Source organism: Nannobrachium achirus, assembly GCF_963921795.1.
Source record: "Nannobrachium achirus genome assembly, chromosome: 14".
Taxonomy (NCBI): Eukaryota; Metazoa; Chordata; class Actinopteri; order Myctophiformes; family Myctophidae; genus Nannobrachium; species Nannobrachium achirus.
In genome coordinates, this window is record NC_137821.1 from 16,658,027 (window position 1) to 16,676,436 (window position 18,410).

The following is an 18,410-nucleotide window of genomic DNA, read 5'->3' on the forward strand; positions in this document are numbered from 1 at the left end:
ATGCAACGAAGCAGAGCTTCACAGAGCGCTGAGAGATGGTAGGGAGGGAGGGACTAGTAGAGAAGAGATCCAGTAGAACTAAAAGACCAGTCAAAGCTGAAGGTTTGAGTGGAATCGGTGTAGATGTCCTCCTCTGGAGATGTCTCAGTGAAGAGATGGATGGAAGAGGGACAGACAGTCAGTCTCTTAACTTTATCTATTGAAAAATAGCAGATATACAAGCTCACAGCGCGGCACCGAGTGCCGCGCTGCGAGCTTGTAGATCTGCTATTTTTGAAAAGTTGTGAAAATGTGTGAAAGTCTTTGAATGTATTTTTTAAGCGAACTTTTCTAACTCAAATTTTGCTTCTGGGGGTCCCTGGAACTAAATAGTTTGAGATTGGGGTCCGTGGCCAAATACATATAATCTTGGAGATCCTTGACATAGGTTTCTTGCACACATTTTCAAGATTTTTCAAAAATAGCAGATCTACAAGCTCGCAGCGCGGCACTCGGTGCCTCGCTGTGAGCTTGTATATCTGCTATTTTTCAGTCAGGACACTTTTTGAATCCATAATTTAAGCCTACCATTGTTGGCCTACCATGCGGTTTTAAGGCTACTTTAACCTACCTCACATCCCCGGGTATGGATTGTATGATTTAAGCCAGGAGAAGACAGCACTTTTGCCATATCATCATGATATTACGATATAAAAAAATCCAGATGATAGACACTATTATATTGATAATATATATATGCCCAGGCCAAACTCCACTTGATAGTACCGGTAAGCCTCAGCAATCAAATTAAGTCATATGTTCATTGCGCGTTTGTGTGAATCTCTTGTACTCGTCTGTCCAAAACTATTACTTTTCAGGATTCAAAAATGGCAAAAGTAGCACATCTACAAGCTTGTTTGTATTTCATATGAGAAAGGCATTGAATTCCTAATTGTTCGATTAGCTAGGAAACTGTACATCGGTGTCTTAGACGGTTCACGCACGGGTATATGCAAATAATGTTGCCCAGTTCTTACATTTCAGTGTAAACATTTTCAGCTACGCAGAGCAAATATAATGGCAATACAAAATAGGAAACTGGAGAGGGCTAATCCGCATGCTGTTTTAAAAGGCCACGTTAACATCTGCTTTTGACAAGTATTTTTAAATATATTGATTTAGGTAGTCCCTGTTTGGGCATGGCATTGTCAAACATTCAGATTTGGTGTAAAGGGAAAATGGAGGCTACCAAGTATAGACCCTAGCTAAGTATAGGGTTTAAGTGGTTCATTCACAGTAGATGGAGACGTATAGATAGATGGACACAGATGGTGTCTATAATGGCAAACTAAAAAACTATAACCAACTAAACCAAGTTGACCTTGTCTATCATGTGGCTTGCCAAAAAATACTATTTTATGAATGGTTGTTAGTGATTTAATATGCTAGATAATCATTAATGTAGCTCCAGTTAATACAATTGGGTAATTCAAAAACATAACAATTAATCAGTAATACAATGATTTTGTTTTAGATGTTTATGAGCAGTTTTAAAAGTAATGGGCATGATTGATTAGACACATTGATCGTATGCTGTCACCAAATCATTATCATGGCAACGTTTTTGATATCTGCAAATATCGAATCATAATCTGAAGAATCATTATAAGGTATGCTATAGTGATTAAGCTGGTGATAATGATTTATTTGCGGCTGTAGGTCGCAGTTTACTATAAGAATGGTCACATCTTGTCCATGTCTGTATGGGTAAAGCTTGTCTTTTTTGTTGATTGACTCTTCACGCTCTGACATCACTGTGATGTCATGGGAACCGAATCCCTTTTATTGCCCTTAATGGAGATCCCTGTGATGCCAGCCAGTGGAACCAAATCCCTTTGGCCAGATGGACAAGACATGGCGCGGCCTTGTCCTTAGGCGTCTTACTGGTATATCTAGTTATCATGGAGGGGTGGGGGGCTCCCAGACCTCAGTCCAACACACATCTGCGTGGTTGTTATGGGATGGTTGTTGGTGAGAGAGAAGGGAGTAGCTGAAGTGACTCCAGTGAGCTGGGCGGACTGTGCTTGTAACCACTTAACCCCTATAAACCTATGTTGTCCGAACCCAGTGTTCTATATTTGTCCCCGTACTACTTTGCTCTTCACACCAAATCTCTTTTACAATAATAGCTGATCTACAAGCTCACGTCAATCACAATGCGTTGCCAGACTCGCCTTTGGGTGCGTTGTTGTGAGCTTCCTTGCATCTAATGCTATTTTCGGCAAACGTTTGCCAAGAATAGGGACGCTAGGGTTCATGTGGTTAAGCTCTATTTTATACTTTAAAAAATAACCAAACTAACCCAATCTACAAACTAAACTACACTATCAGAACGCATACACACAACAAACACACACTAAAAAAAAGATTTTTACATGAAGTAACAAATATTGGATTTGGAAAATCCAATATTTGGATTTTCTTTTTTCATCTGTAACGCCCAAAACAGGGGATCATACCAGGTTGAAAGTGGTTATTAATTAAGACAGTGATCCGCCGCTGGGCTTTGTCTGACTGTGTCGCTCGGCCAACTCCCCTGTTTCTGTTCTGTTTGACTGTGTTTTTATGTGATGGGTGGGCGGGCTCTGTCAATGTGTGACAGCCCTGTGCCCGACACGCCGATAACGTTCCACGTGACTCGCATGCGCACACACACACACACACACACATGCACACACACACACGCACGCACGCACACGCACACGCACACACACACACACACTTGAGCACAAAGAGAAAACAAGGGATGAGGGTAGGCAGAGGGCATGAGGGAGAGTGTAACACAATGTGCACAGACAGAGAGGAAAGAGAGAAAGGAAAAACAAATAGGAAAGAAACCTCTGTTTCTCTCTTTGTTTCTGGTGTTGTCTCTCTCTCTTGCCCATGTCCACTGTTGGATTCTGAATCTGAACTATACTATTATTGCGTGATCATAAGCCATTTGTCAACTGTATGTGGGTGGGTGTGTGTGTGTGCGAGAGAGGGAGAGCGAGGGAGAACTGCGCACACCCTTTCAAATGTGTGCACACAGCCGTTATGTAACCCTTGCCTGCTGTGATTGTGCGTTTATGACTTGCCGCTCCCTAGATTGTGTGCGCGTCTCAAGGCTGCACTTTGTGTCCATATAGGTGTCACTGTTTGTGACGGGTCCTAATAGCACACACATAAGCATTGTTGTGGGCCCTATTTTGAACGTTTTAATAAGCCTAGAGAATATAATGACAATCACAATCTAAAAATATGAATTCAAGTGTTGCCGAGTTCCACATGACTTCAGCCGCTGTGAGGCGCTCAAATCATTGTATTTAGACTAACATCTTAATTGACACAAGGAATTGAAACTCATGTTGTCTGATTATAGTAAAATTTTAATCACAGACATTCTTAAGAATTAATGAATTGTATATGCTGGCGAGTCTTAAACCTTAAGTGTTTGCGTTCTGCGCCACTTGAGTAATAAGGATTGTGTGTAAGATGGTGGCGGTATCACTTAATTAACGCATAAGACATGGGCATAAGCCATAGAGGTAATATATAACAGAGAGCGGACTGCCCCGCCACCCAGCTATTCATTTCAAATGAAAGTTGCCCAGTGGCGTTTGAAGCCCCCGGAAGACTGCCGGAAGTAGTTAAATTGGCCTATAAATATTGGCCAATTTTGCGGCCCACGAGGCAGGCACACTAGACTACACATTAGCATTAGCACTCCCAGGTTTTACCACCAGGCTAAAGGGGAGCACAGACTGAACGCAGACGGCTGCGCAGCGACGCGTCGCGGTATCGACGCACGTTAAGTGCCGCGCGGTAACCCCAACTGGATGCGGCGTGCTGCCACACAGCCCATCCATTTCCCCCGGTGGGGAGAAGCATGGGAGAACATGTTCAACGCGCGGCAACGCTGAAAAAATAGAACAGCAGCGTATCGGCGCGGCAGGCGAGGCGGCAGACCCGCGGCTGCGCGTGTCTGACGCCGCCGGTGTGGGTTAGTTCATTGAAAATAACGGGGCCGTATTTTTTTTATGCGCCGCTTCCGCATAACCTCCGCGTCCAGTGTGTGTTCCCCTTTAGGCTGCTTCGTGGTTTTGGAGGCTAAGCACATCAAAATAGGGCCCTGTGTGTCATGTCTTGTAGTGGCGCAGTACTTCATTTTCGTGTCTGTGTGTGTGTGTTTAAATGTAGTTGTCCAGGGTTCCCACGGTCATGAAATTCCTGGAAGTTTTTCCAGTATTTTTCCAGTACTGGAAAAGTTTTGAAATTGAGGGTCCTGAATGGTCCTGGAAAAAATTAATACCTCTGAAATGACAAATTAAACATTGGCCAAATTGTCAAATATTAGAGGGAGAAAGTGTGAAAATAGCCGATCTACATGCTCACAACGCATCGCAACGCGAGGCGTTGTGAGCATGTAGATCTGCTATTATTCTGCTATTATTATTCTGCTATTATCTGCTATTATTCACAATAAGCATGTAGATCTGCTATTATTCACAATAAAACCGTGTTGTACAAAATTCCTCAACTCTTAATGCTCGTCAGGGTGCCGGGGTTCCCAGTTCAAATATGATTATATATGTCACGGCCTGAAAAGGTTGTGAACCACTGGCATACACTACCTTGTCTTTGGGCATTGCGCATAGGACCTGTTATTGAGCTGAATTATTTTTATATAGTCTTGGAAATTGGGTTAAATATTCTGGAAAAGTTTTGGAAAAGTTTTGGAAATTAATTGTTAAAAATGTGTGGGAACCCTGGTTGTCCCAACATCAAGGCACAGAGATTGCAGTGAAATTAACTGCCCACGAATGAATGAATGTTCCAACAGAAAGGCACAGAGCATACATTGAAATGAATTGACGTGAGTGTGTGATTTAATGTATACCGGCAGCCAGGCACAGTGCATGCAGTGAAATGAATTTTCTTTCTGTTTCCAGGTGGCTGTAAAGATAATTGATAAAACCCAGCTCAACTCCTCCAGCTTGCAAAAGGTAGGCATTCTTCTTTCTTTTATTTTTTTATTTTCCCTTGATTCTTTCTTTCTTTTGATTTCAATTAAACTATTTATCTTTCGTTCACACACTGTTCCAAACCACAGGCCCCCCAAATGACTTCTCTGAAGTCATTTTCAAGTGGCCCTCCCCGACTCTTCCCTCTCTCTTTTTGTCTATCCTCTCTCTCTCTCTCTCTCTCTCTCTCTCTCTCTCTCTCTCTCTCTCTCTCTCTCTCTCTCTCTCTCTCTCTGAAGTGGTCTAGATTTCAGAGAGTTTTAATTACAGGAAACAAGCTGCAATTACTTCCTTTCATGGCAGCAGGGTGGGGCCTGTCCACTTAAACACACACACACACACACACACACACACACACACACACACACACACCAGGACAGGCATAAGACGGCATATACACATTTGTGTTTCAAGATATCTTCTCGTACACTGCACACACACGTCACACCCACACACACAATGACGTAGTGTGCACACACTCTCCCATCTAAATACAACAATGTCGCCGCACAAATGTGACACACACACAATTACGCATGCCCTTTTTTGGGGATTGCACACAAGCACATGCAAAATACATGTCTCCCTGCAAAGAGACAATCCTACTTCATAAATGTGATGTACGCATGCATGTATCCATTCTACATGTACATATACTCTTACATTTGCTGTAAGAGGTAATGGGTATGTTAATTCTATACAAAAACAAATTGTATAATACATGTACAGGTAATCTAAAGATGAGATGAGAGCCTTCGTTCGCTCGTACACACACACAATCTGAAAAGTGTATGTTGTGTGTCTTTACTGGGCGGCTGGAGCTCAGGAGCTTTCCGCGGGTCGGCGGTTCGAATCCCGGGACCCTCCGTCCACATGTCGAGAGTGTCCTTGGGCACGACACTGAACCCCACATTGCCTCCAATGATTCGGCCGGTGTCAGCTTGCGACCATTGGTGTGTGAATGCGGGAAGTGAGGACGCCTGGCGTCGAATGTTCGCCGCTTCACCTCCCAATGTATGAATGAATGAACCATTGTAAAGCGCTTTGAGTACTTAGAGAAGCGCCATAAAAATGCAATTCATTATAAAAATGCATTTCATTTACACCCTGACAGCTCTTCCGCGAGGTGAGAATCATGAAGCTGCTCAACCACCCCAACATAGGTGAGTTCCTCTCACTTTGTTGTCTTTCTTTGGTGTGCACATTACGTCCCTTATTTTCTCGCTCTCTCTCTCTGTCCGTCTGTCTGTAGGCCTGTCACAATTATTATATAGTAGTCTAATCGCAATTATTTTGTCATAATTATTTTGTCATAATCGCAATTATTTTGTCATAATCGTTTCCATGTTGAAAAATGTTCATACATTTTCGAACACTTTAAAAAAATAACGGAAATAGCAGATCTACAAGCTACAACGCGTTGCATCGCATCGCGCCGCGATGTCAGTAATTTCTTTGTATATTCAGGTTATGTGTCCTATCTGCCATGTGCAACTTTAAAGCCTAAAAGCCAAACGGAAATGTAATTGGCAATGACACTCAGTTAAATCGTTAATTGCAATTATTTGAGTGACAATTAATCGTCATGTAAAATGTCATAATCGTGACAGACCTATCCCTATCTCTCTCTCTCTCTCTCTCTCTCTCTCTCTCTCTCTGTCTCTGTCTCTGTCTCTGTCTCTCTGTCTCTGTCTCTGTCTCTGTCTCTCTGTCTCTGTCTCTGTCTCTCTCTCTCTCTCTCTCTCTCTCTCAATTCAATTCAAAGGGATTTATTGGCATGAGAAAACATACATTTACATTGCCAAAGCAGAAGTGTACACAGTACAATTTCTGTCTCTGTCTCTGTCTCTGTCTCTGTCTCTCTCTCTCTCTCTCTCTCTCTCTCTCTCTCTCTCTCTCTCTCTCTCTGTGTCTGTCTGTCTCTCTCTCTCTCTCTCTCATAATCTCTCACTCTTGTTCTCTCTCTCACACACTTTTGTTCTCCCTCTCACTCGTTCTATCTCGGGTACTCTTCTCTTCTTTCACTCTCATTCTCAATCTTTTGCGCTCTTGTTGTTCTCGTCATCCAATGAGCCCCCCTCCCCCCCCCCAAGCCTTTTCAAATTACAATATGTGAGATTTTGCGTTTCAAGGTTAGCCGCTCAGCTCAACTGATAATAATGTCTCTCTCACTCTCATTCTCTTTTTCTGTGTCTCTCTCGTTCTTTGCACCATCCTCTCATGCTCTCCCTCTTCTTCTCGCTCCGTCTTTGCTACTCGTTCCTCCTCTCACACCTTTCCCCTTCTTCTGTTTTCACGCTCCTTTTCTCTCCTCCCTTCAAATGTCTTTTCCTCCTCCCTCTCTTTCACCCTGACTTTGACTCCCTCTCTTTCTTACATCCTGCTTCATCTGACTTCTCTTCCCTTCTGCGCTACGAGCTTGTAGATCTGCTATTTTTGAAAAATCGTGAACGTTTGAATTTTGACCCGATTCCATAAGTGTCTTCGAAAACTTTCTAAGGTTTTTTGAAAAACACGTGTTTCTACGTCAGTGGTTCTCAAACTCTTTCATTTCAAGGACCCCTAGAATTATATGTATTTGGCCGCCGACCCCCGACTCATTCATTCATGATTTTTCAAAAAATGCAGATCTACAAGCTCACAGTGCCGCGCTGTGAGCTTGTATATGTGCTATTTTTCAATAGTTAAAGCATTAAATAATTCCCTTCTCCCCCCCCTCTCTCCCCTTTTTTCCCGTCCCACTGTCCCTCTCTCTCTCTTCAACCACTAGTCAAATTATTCGAGGTAATCGAGACAGAGAAGACTTTGTACCTGGTGATGGAGTACGCAAGTGGAGGTAAGTGTGTGTCACAGTTAAATCCTTCCCCCAGACATCATTTGGCTCAACGTGTTTTAACCACCTGAACCGTAGAGTCCCTGTTCTGGCATGTCTTAATAAGGTTAATAAGGAAAAAGGAGGGGAGAAGTTTAGACCCCTGGGGGATCCCAGTCAATGAAGTATATGGGTGTAAGTGGTGAAAAAATCCTTTTGGCTCAGTGTGGTTTAAGGCAGTGGTTCCCAAGCGTTTTAGCTTGTGACTCAAAAGAAAAATCTGCCGTTTGCTTCGCGCCATGTTGTGAGCTTGCAGATCGGCTATTTTCACTACTTCCTAATTATTATAATTGTTTAAATAATGGGATTTGTTTTAAAAACTAGTTTCTAAAAAAATAGATTTAGATCTTTTGGGGAGGGGGAAAAAATCAGATTTTTACTCGAGTCGTGACCCATAAAAATGTGCCGGTGACCCACAAATGTGTCTCAACCCACTGTTTGGGAAACAGTGGTTTAAGGTGAGGCTAAGAGCAGTGCTGTATGTTTCCCCGTGGATCAGTGGACAGACTTGTACATTTATGACCTGCTGTTAAACTTTAAACCACGTTGAGCCAGTGGAGCCTCAGAGAAAAGGCAAACACACCAGACTTTCTCAAAGACCACCTTCGAAAGGCCCACACTTTAAGCTCATTAGAATGTGTGTAGAGAGAGTAACCACTGAAGCGCTGTGCTTTTGTTGAACGACGACTTACAAGCTCATTTGTGAGCTTGCAGATCTGTGGACGCCAGGTGGTTAAGGCCCGCCCTCTCCAAAGGCCAGGATGCGTCTGTTTCTCGCCTTGTGTTCAGTTCCCACCTAGGGATGGGACGATACGCGATATTATCGTTTATCGTGATTACGATAATCGTATTGTGGAGATTAAATTTATCGTGATATCGTCCTCCGTCATGCACTGGGATCAATTCACCTTTTATTTGCCGAGCTGCATATCCGGTACCACTTAAACCCTCAAAAATTGGTAAAAGGTACTATAATATACCTACGGGTACTTGATAGTGTCTTCACTCTATCAAATGTCTTTGCCAAAAAATAGCCGATCTACAAGCTGTGAGCTTGTAGATCGGCTATTTTTTGGCAAATGTTCCGCCCAGGATAATGTATTTTGATTATCGTGATAATATCGTAAATCACGATTTCTTTTGTCACAATCGTGATATGACATTTTCATATTGTCCCATCCCTATTCCCACCAGAGCAGGGAATGCTCTTGTGCTTGCGCTGCCGCCTCCCTCTCAGCAGTCCTGATCTGCCTCAGTAAAAGAGAAACCGGATCATGTTGATCTGGAGATCCTTATGGGAAGGGCATGGCTCCGATGTGGATCTCCAACTTCATGTGACCCTGTCCTCTATGCCGTCGGTACATTTCAGCCCCATCCGACCCCATTGACTTACTGAAAAATATCTAAAAATGTCTTCTAAATCCTAATGGTTTTCTGGAAAAACATGTTTCTTTATTTGTGGTGCTCAAAGTTTTTAATGTCAAGGATCCCTAGATGTGTATATGTATTTGACCGCGGACCCCCTCATCTCAAACTATTTTGTTCCAGGGACCCCCCCCCCCCCCAGAAGCAATGATTTGAGTTAAAAATGTGCGCTTTACATATTACATTCAACGATTTGCACAAATGTTCACACCTTTCCGGAGCCGCGCTATGAGCTTGTAGATCTGCTATTCACACATTTTCACAGATTTTCAAATGCATTCAGTCTCAAACTTCTACCATGAATAGTTCAAACGTTTTGTACAACAGTATGTATGTGTTCGTCAGTTGACCTTTAACCGCCAAATTGCAGTTATTTACTTAATGGCCTTGTTGTGATTTGATGATAGTGTATTGCGTCATTACAACACACAGATGTAGTAGTTTCACTTAAAGACTCAACTGCCAGGAGGACTACCTACAGTAGTGTCCTTTAGGGCTTTAACCAAGCCCCCAGAACCTTGGGGGAGCTCTGAAGCGCCATGGACATGGTGGCTGTTTTGAGGTACTGCAGTTGGGGCCAGAAACATGAAGGCGCATCTAGGCTTCTTTGTATTGACTGCACGCTCATACCGGAAGTGCTCGTTCATGAATTGGAGCCCCAGCGCGTCCATGAACGCAAGCTATGACGCAAAACGCGTCACATAGGCCCCACTACGTCACGTTTTACTACCCGGAAGAAGGGGTGAAAACGCCTCATGCGCTGGGTGAGCAACTCAATGCAAGTGGACGGGCGGGGATATCCGGTGTCCTCTATATACTTATTTTAACTCTATGGCTTTAACAGACCCTCACATACTTGTTTTAAAAGGTTCACTTTATTTCAATTCAATTCAATTCAATTCAATTCAAAGGAGCTTTATTGGCATGAGAAAACATACGTTTACATTGCCAAAGCAAGTATCACAAATACAATAAAAACTGTTGAAAATGGGGAACATATATACAGTTGGAGGGGGTACAGCATTGTGTAAACAGCTATGTCGCATTGTGACATTTTATATATATATATACAGGGTACAAATAGCAGCATTATTTTCCTCAAAATGCATTTAAAGGTATCAGCTCTGTTTCATACTGTATGTGCAGTAGGTCTATTTCACTGCTAACTTTTAGCCTTAACTCGGGTCCAAAAGACAGACTTGAATGCCCCTGATATTTCCTGTTGAAAAAAGATTTTTCATAATATGCTATCCTGTCATTAAAACGAAACCTTGAAGGTGAACAATATAAACCCAACCCAAATTGGACTCTTGATGGAACATAAATGTATAGATAAGATAACTCACGTTATTCCATTTAGATCTGTTTAACCTATACATCTTTATACCTTTAAAACTCACGTTATGTCAGTCACGTTTGCACACTGCCGCCGTTTCGCGCACCACTCGGTCCCTTGCTCTCTCTATCTCTCTCTCTCTCCTTGCCCTGAAAAACGCATTTCGCAACGAAAAACGCAGCAGTATGCAACCACCTTTAGAAGGTGTTTTTAGAATCGTCCTCAGGTTTTTACAGGCATACAAAATGTGAAAACAATTGTTTCGTTACCGAGAGCACAGTGCATGACTGTAATATACACACAAAGAAAAAAGACATGCCATCTCGGTTTACTTCCCGTATCTGTGTGAAGTAGGCAGCCTGTGTTGGAGACCGGAAGCAGAACTAAATATTGGACCCAATCGTAACAAGCCACACAATCTTCCCAAGATTATCATACTAAAATGGCTTTTTTCAGAGAGACGAATCAGGAGAAAATCAACTTTATTATGAACATTTCTCTGTCCCAGCAACACACTCTCGCGGCATCACGATCTAGCAACAGTAAACATCGCAGGTTCGTGAGATCAGACCGCGTCCACTGGGGATTTGTGTACCATTTCACCTGTAGTTCCCTGTTCCTGAAGGTGGCATTCACGTTTCCTGACCGGGATCAGTTTCTCATAGCTTATGATTGGCTCAGCATATTTGAATCGGAAACGCACAACACCCTCATAATAGTCGGAGGCCTTAGGGTTTTTTCGTGCTAATCAGTCTAAAAGCGCCAAATTTTGCTGTAGCCCCGGGCATGCTCTAATGATTTAGCTAGGGCGCCCGAGTCGGCGACCTTCGAGGTTGCCACAGCTGCCAAATCAAGTTGAGCTCCCATCGACTTTCTATACAGGAGGAAAATACCCAGAAAAACAGTTTTTTTTCTGGGTATTTAAGTAGGATGTTAGGGGTCTAACTAGGGGTTTGTCATGATGCTGAATCCATTGAAAGCATTTGTTTTGCACAAAAAACATTCCTTGGGCTACAAATGGGCCCAGAAAACGATGGTTTAGTGATGGAAAGTGATGAGTCATCACTTTTCACAGTTTTGTGGGGGTTTTCAGCATCATGACAAACCCCTAGTTAGACCCCTAACATCCTACTTAAATACCCAGAAAAAATGTTTTTCTGGTTATTTTCCTCCTGTATAGAAAGTCGAGGGAGCCCAAATTGATTTGGCCGATGTGGTGACGCCGAAGGTCGCCGACTCGGGCTCCCTAGCTAAATCATTAGAGCATGCCCTGGGCTATATCTGTGCAAAATGTGGCGCTTTTAGACTGATTAGCACAACATTACCATTCTATCTCCCTAAGGCCCCCGACTAAATATGTGTTTCCGGTTCAAGTGTGAATCGGAACAGGAAAACGGGATTGCAACGTCCTGGAAATGGTACCGAACCTCTAGAGAACAAGATAACATTTGATTAGGTTTTATCCTCTATCTCTAACCAGTATATATAAAAAAAGAAAGTAGGTAAAAACAATATAGTCTTCAGAACTTGGTCCTCGACTGTGATCTACACTACAGTATGGCAGGGTGGGGGATGATGGAGGCAACAGCTCTAGGGTATACGCTGCTGACTAAATAAAAGCATTAAAAAATACCTGCTTTCCCCTCCTTTGCCATTTTTGTAAGGGCAAAAGTTGAAAAGCAAAACTTCATACATTTCTTATGTTTTCTTTGCTGACAAAGTATTATTTTCTCTCTCACACTTTCTCTCTCTTTCGCTCTCTTTCCAGGGGAGGTGTTTGATTACTTGGTGGCCCATGGCAGGATGAAAGAGAAAGAAGCCCGTGCCAAATTCAGACAGGTGTGTTTCTTTACATTATCTGGTGTGTGTGTGTGTGTGTGTGTGTGTGTGTGTGTGTGTGTGTGTGTGTGTGTGTGTGTGTGTGTGTGTGTGTGTGTGTGTGTGTGTGTGTGTGTGTGTGTGTGTGTGTGTGTGTGTGTGTGTGTGTGTGTGTGTGTGTGTGTGTGTGTGTGTGTGTGTGTGTGTGTGTGTGTGAGCCCCATCTATTTGTGCATGTGACTGAGGATATCCAAACAAAGTGCACGAATGTGGTCTTGTTGGTGTCCATGGTGTCTGGCAGTTCACGTTTTATGACGGATAAGAAACACGTTTGTTGTGAGTGCATGCGAGACCGCGAGTTGGCCTGTGTGATCACCCAGATGAAATATTGTGATGGACGGGGTGTATAGTCCTGAATACCTGTGTTGTGTTGACAGATGTGCTATTGTTGGAGAGGGTGATATTGACACCTGGCCAAAACTGTTGCTTGTCCACACTCATTCTTTCTACTTCATCACCCCCCCCCCCCTCTCTCTTTCTCTCTCTCTTTCTTCCCCCCCACAGATCGTGTCAGCTGTGCAGTATTGTCATCAGAAGTGCATAGTACACAGAGACCTCAAGGTAGGATCACAAACACGGCTATTTGGTTACAGATGTACCGCTCCTACCTCCACATGCACTTCAGTTGGACTGTTACTGTTTTACACAGACATTCTCTCTCTCTGACTCTGACTCTCGGAATTAACTTTGTTATTTTATATTAATGTACGTTAGATTTGTGTAAGACCTTAGGGGTTAATCAGAGGGATAATTTCACACACACACACACACACACTCACACACACACACACAAAAAGATATCCCTCCATTTTTAGTTTGCTACATTTAGTTAAAAAAAAAGTCATAAATAAAAAAATAATAAATGAAAAAAGAAATTCCATAAATTATAAAACAAATGTTCAAAAGTCTTGATGAGCTTGTAGATCTGCTATTTTGACTAGCTTGTGTCTCTTTTGGGTCACATGCTAAAACGTTTGGGACTCCCTGCTCTACATAACACATTTAGGTCCATAGCTTCACTAACAAACACTGTGTGCGTCAGCATGTTCCTAATGTCGCTGCATGCCCTTGATTCTTGATTTTCTCTCACCAAAGCAAGTACAGGTCCGGTATACAGTACACCCATATCCTTCACGCACACACAGACGTACGCATGTTAAGTGCGTACTTTACGTACAGATGTGAAGCTTCTGGGTCATGTTGTTTGGCAGAATTCTGTGCCGTGCGGCCTTCCCGACAATTAATCCTCTTACTGCGCTAGCAGGCTGAACCGTGACAAAACAAAACATTAAAATGATTACTTTTATTAGTCTAAGTATGCCGTCCTGCTTACATCACCACGAAGGTGTTATATCCGTTTAATATCCCTGGATTTAGTTACGATTTGGAGATGAAAGATTACATGAACCTTATATGGGGTCAAATTGGGGGTCGGAGACATCGTCAACGCACATTATTGTAACAAGTCTTTTACCGTAACATATCCAGAGATGGGGGACCGCTAAGCATGTGTGCTCTTTTTCACCTCCATAGCACTTGACATTTACATTTTTGAACTCAAATCACACCTAGGTGCTGCACTGTACCACTCTTTATTATGCTGTGGGCCTTGGAGATCCTCACTAGCACAGTTGGATCTTGAATGAAAAGTTCCCCCAACTTTGGTTGCCTCTTACCTGCATGTACTCTCTGTTGTTACCCTTGAGATTTCGTTCACGGCCACCCACGTGTCTTCTTTCATGCGGTGAAGAAAGAATACAAGCGCTGCGATCCATGAGTCAGATATAGTCCATAGAAAACGGGTCCGTCTTGACCAAACGAGCGATGTGGGAAAATGGAGAAAAGGGCATTTTACTGCTGCCAGATAGAATGGATGTGAATGAGGAAGTGGAAGTCGGGCAGCAGCGGCGGCTTTCGCAAGGCATCATGGGATATTGAGTTTTTTTCGCTCACTAGCGGCTGCCGCAGCTATAGGTTACCATGGTAGCCAGGTAAGAAGTCTGCGAGCGTCTTAGGCACTCAAAGTGTTAAGAAGCATAATAGGCCAGTTGTTCTCAACCTGTGGGTCCCCAAATAATTTTAGGGGGTCCCCAGATGATTAGCTTAATGTGCAATATTGTTTACTCACTCAACAGTAAACAAACCATTTTAAGCGTATAGAGGGTATACACACGTTTCTAAAGTGACAATTTAAGGACCTCTAAAATGACAAATTAAACATTGGTCAAATTGTCAAATGTTAGAGGCAGAAATTGTGAAAATAGCAGATCTGCTATTTTCACAATAGAACCGTATTATACAAGATGTAATGCCTCAACTCTTAGTGCTTGTCAGGGTGGGGGGGGGGGGTCCCCAGTTAAAATATGATTATTTTGGGGGTCGCGGCCTGAAAAGGTTGAGAACCACTGATATAGGGCACATATCGATGAAGCCTTTTGATGAAGGATTCTTCCTCACCCCTGATGTTGTTACACATGCATGCATGCATATTTAACATACAGTACAAAGTCCAGAGGCATCCCTGTGTGGTTTTGTAAATGAAGAATTAGGGCATTGCCCAAACAACACCTAGGTTTTTTTGTTTGTTTGTTTGTTTTTTTTCTTTGTGGAATGTTCGCGAGGCGTCTTTCAAGTGGGAAAGTTTTGTGGAAGTGGTTAAATGCCCCATCATGTCACGTGAAGTGGAAGTGGGTCATTTTCCCTGTAATCCGTCTGCAGAGAATTACAAAGACTGTGTAACGACAGTCTGCGGTCATTGTTATGTTGCGGTTGATGTTTGTCATGTTATAGGTCACGATGTAAAACGGGTCACAGGGCTGTGTGTAATCACTCCCTAACAGGACAAGAGTTTGTTCCAATGATCCTCTGTCCCACACAGACAATGCATGGACTTTATTTTATTTCTGTCAGACAGAAACCGTGTACTGTAGGCTACGTCCAAAACCGTTTCTTATCAGGAAATGGAAAAAACATCCTGTGTTCCAAAGTAGTTATAAGTCACAAGCTCGTTAAGCGTGTTAATGAATTTCATAGGTTAAATATTTATAAAACCCACAGACATACGTGACCACATTCATGGAGCAACCTGACGTGCCTATTTTGGGCATGTCAAAATGTTTTCCTTTGTAACGTGTTGCAAAATTAGGGCATTCATTTATGATGATCATAAAAAGATGAAACGTGTGTGTGTGTGTGTGTGTGTGTGTGTGTGTGTGTGTGTGTGTGTGTGTGTGTGTGTGTGTGTGTGTGTGTGTGTGTGTGTGTGTGTGTGTGTGTGTGTGTGTGTGTGTGTGTGTGTGTGTGTGTGTGTGTGTGAGGGGTGGGCAATATAATCGATATGGCAATACATCGCGATAGTTTATTTGCCAATACTGTATCGATACTTCAGGCTGTAGTATCGCAATACTTTGAGGAAAATACAATATGTTCCCATGCTTAGGAACCAATGGTAGAAGTCAGGTCCTGACACTCCGCTGCCTCTAGATGTCGATGTACTAAAGTAGCTACTTCCCCTTCCCACGGTTCAGTGAGTGAGGTCTCTCGAGAAAATGGCTGCAAACGACGAAAACAACAACATTAGAGCAGCACATTCAGCTTTTAAAGCTGATATATCGCAATACTATCGGAATAGTATCGTATCGCAAAGATTTGCAATATATCGTGATACTATTGCATCGTGACCCAAGTATCGTGATATGTATTGCATTGCAAGATTCTTGACAATATCCACCCCTAGTGTGTGTGTGTGTGTGTGTTATATATACTTGTATTACCATTCTTTTGAGGTGCAAATGTCCCCATGAGTATAGTAGAAACAATTTGAAAAATAGACTTTGGAGAGGCCATTTACCTGTCGTGGTCCTTTTTTTGTTTTTGTTGTTTTTATTACAGTTAGTAAAAGATTCAGGTTGAGGTTGAGGTCACTTTGTGACATGTTGTGAGCTTGTAGGACTGCTATTTTTGTCTTTACAGTTACGGTTAAAATTGGGGGAAAAGGGCTTTCTTAATATCACCATTCTAAAATGTTGATGTCCTCACAAGTATAGTAATATGCGTGCGTGCGTGTGTTTAGTGTGTTGGTACGTTTCCCAGGTCAGAGCCAGGAGGTGATGTCATAGTGTTCTATTTCTCTCTCTCTCTCTCTCTCTCTCACACACACACACACACACACACACACACACACACACACACACACACACACACACACACACACACACAGCTGCAAAGCATGCGTTATGAGCTACTGAAAAGGAGAGTGCACCTGTTGCTAGGCAACCCCAGTCTTCTTGCTCCCTGGCTCAGATTAGAAGTGATGCTCTCTCTCTCTCTCTCTCTCACGCACGTGCGCACGCGCGCACACACACACACACACACACACACACACACACACACACACACACACACACACACACACACACACACACTTTATTATTTGACAAGCACGCGCACAGGAGTAGAATGTGGTTGCTCAGTTCGTTCCCAGTCTGTGCAATTATTGTCCTAACAACACTTGGCATTGGAGTTGAAGACATTTAACAGTTATCTCCTCCAGCCGCCAGTGTCCTCTGCTGCAGATGTAGGGGTCACCAATATGTCCGTGGCAAGGACAAATGTGTCCGTGGCAAAGACTTGGGCATTTCAGATTTTCTGTTTTACACACCATGTTCTTATTTTGATCGCAAGACCCGGTTACTGAATCTCCAGGTTTTCTTCATGATAGTATGACGCTGGTTTGCTACGACACTATGGCACATTATGAGTCCACTAGCACTAGTGGTTATCAAACATTTTATTTGCATAAGGAGGACTCCATAACTCTCTGAGAGTACAAATTTGGTCACATAACCACTTTAACCATATTTTTTTCCCCTTTGGCTATTCAAAAATAGCAGATATACAAGCTCATAGCACGGCACAGAGTGCCACGCCATGAGCTTGCAGATCTGCTATTTTTGAAAAACCTGTGAAAATTTGTGAAAATCTTTGAATATATATTATTTTAAATCGAACATGTTTAACTCAAATTTAATTCTACGGACCGTTGACATTAAAAATTTTGAGCACCACTGATTTTTCAGAAAACCATTAGGATATAGAGGACATTTTTAGGTATTTTTCATGTCTTCATGGGTCAAGACCGATTAACTGTTAAACTCCTATTTGTTTTCATTCTCCCCGCCGTGTCCACACAGGCCGAGAACCTGCTGCTAGACGCCGACATGAACATAAAGATTGCAGACTTTGGCTTCAGCAACGAGTTCACCCTGGGCAACAAGCTGGACACGTTCTGCGGCTCGCCGCCCTACGCCGCCCCGGAGCTCTTCCAGGGGAAGAAGTACGACGGGCCCGAGGTGGACGTCTGGAGCCTGGGGGTCATCCTCTACACGCTGGTCAGCGGATCACTGCCCTTCGACGGACAGAACCTCAAGGTGTGTGCTTTTAAGCCGCCGTTTTGGGTCGCGGACCAATTTTTTATGAGTGGCGAATAAATGTTCTTGCAATACTGTTTTGCTGGCATTTACTCTCGTTTAGGGCTTCCCTGACACTGAGCTTAAAATTAACAAAGTGTAAAAATGGCCAATATGTGTTGTTTTTTCTTTTCCTTATTACTGCGGGAGAGTGCAATCATTCTATGCCCCAAGCAGCAAAGGTGAACACCAAAAGAACAGTATTGCAGGCCTGCCAGGCCATTTTGACCATTTTTGGAGGGGCACTACCCACACGTTTGGATGTGTTGCTCATTCCACAAATGCCAGATTCTTACAAGCTGTACCTCGTTGTAAAGGTGACTAATCAATGATAACAATGATATCAAACACAATACCATTTGGCACAATTAAAGGGGATAAATATCCAT

General features: G+C 42.9%; 1 protein-coding gene across 11 annotated transcripts in view; it reads left to right on the top strand.

Moving 5' to 3' along the window:
* The window catches only part of mark2b (MAP/microtubule affinity-regulating kinase 2b), a 103,993-nt gene that overhangs the window by 31,907 nt on the left and 53,676 nt on the right, over nucleotides 1-18,410 (top strand). For all 11 annotated transcript variants that reach the window (XM_080741216.1, XM_080741221.1, XM_080741217.1 and 8 more), the window contains exons 3-8: nucleotides 4,971-5,024; nucleotides 6,157-6,205; nucleotides 7,813-7,878; nucleotides 12,444-12,514; nucleotides 13,058-13,114; nucleotides 17,746-17,982. In XM_080741216.1, coding sequence (XP_080597342.1) covers nucleotides 4,971-5,024; nucleotides 6,157-6,205; nucleotides 7,813-7,878; nucleotides 12,444-12,514; nucleotides 13,058-13,114; nucleotides 17,746-17,982 — 534 coding nt within the window. The remainder of the gene's footprint in view (nucleotides 1-4,970; nucleotides 5,025-6,156; nucleotides 6,206-7,812; nucleotides 7,879-12,443; nucleotides 12,515-13,057; nucleotides 13,115-17,745; nucleotides 17,983-18,410) is intronic.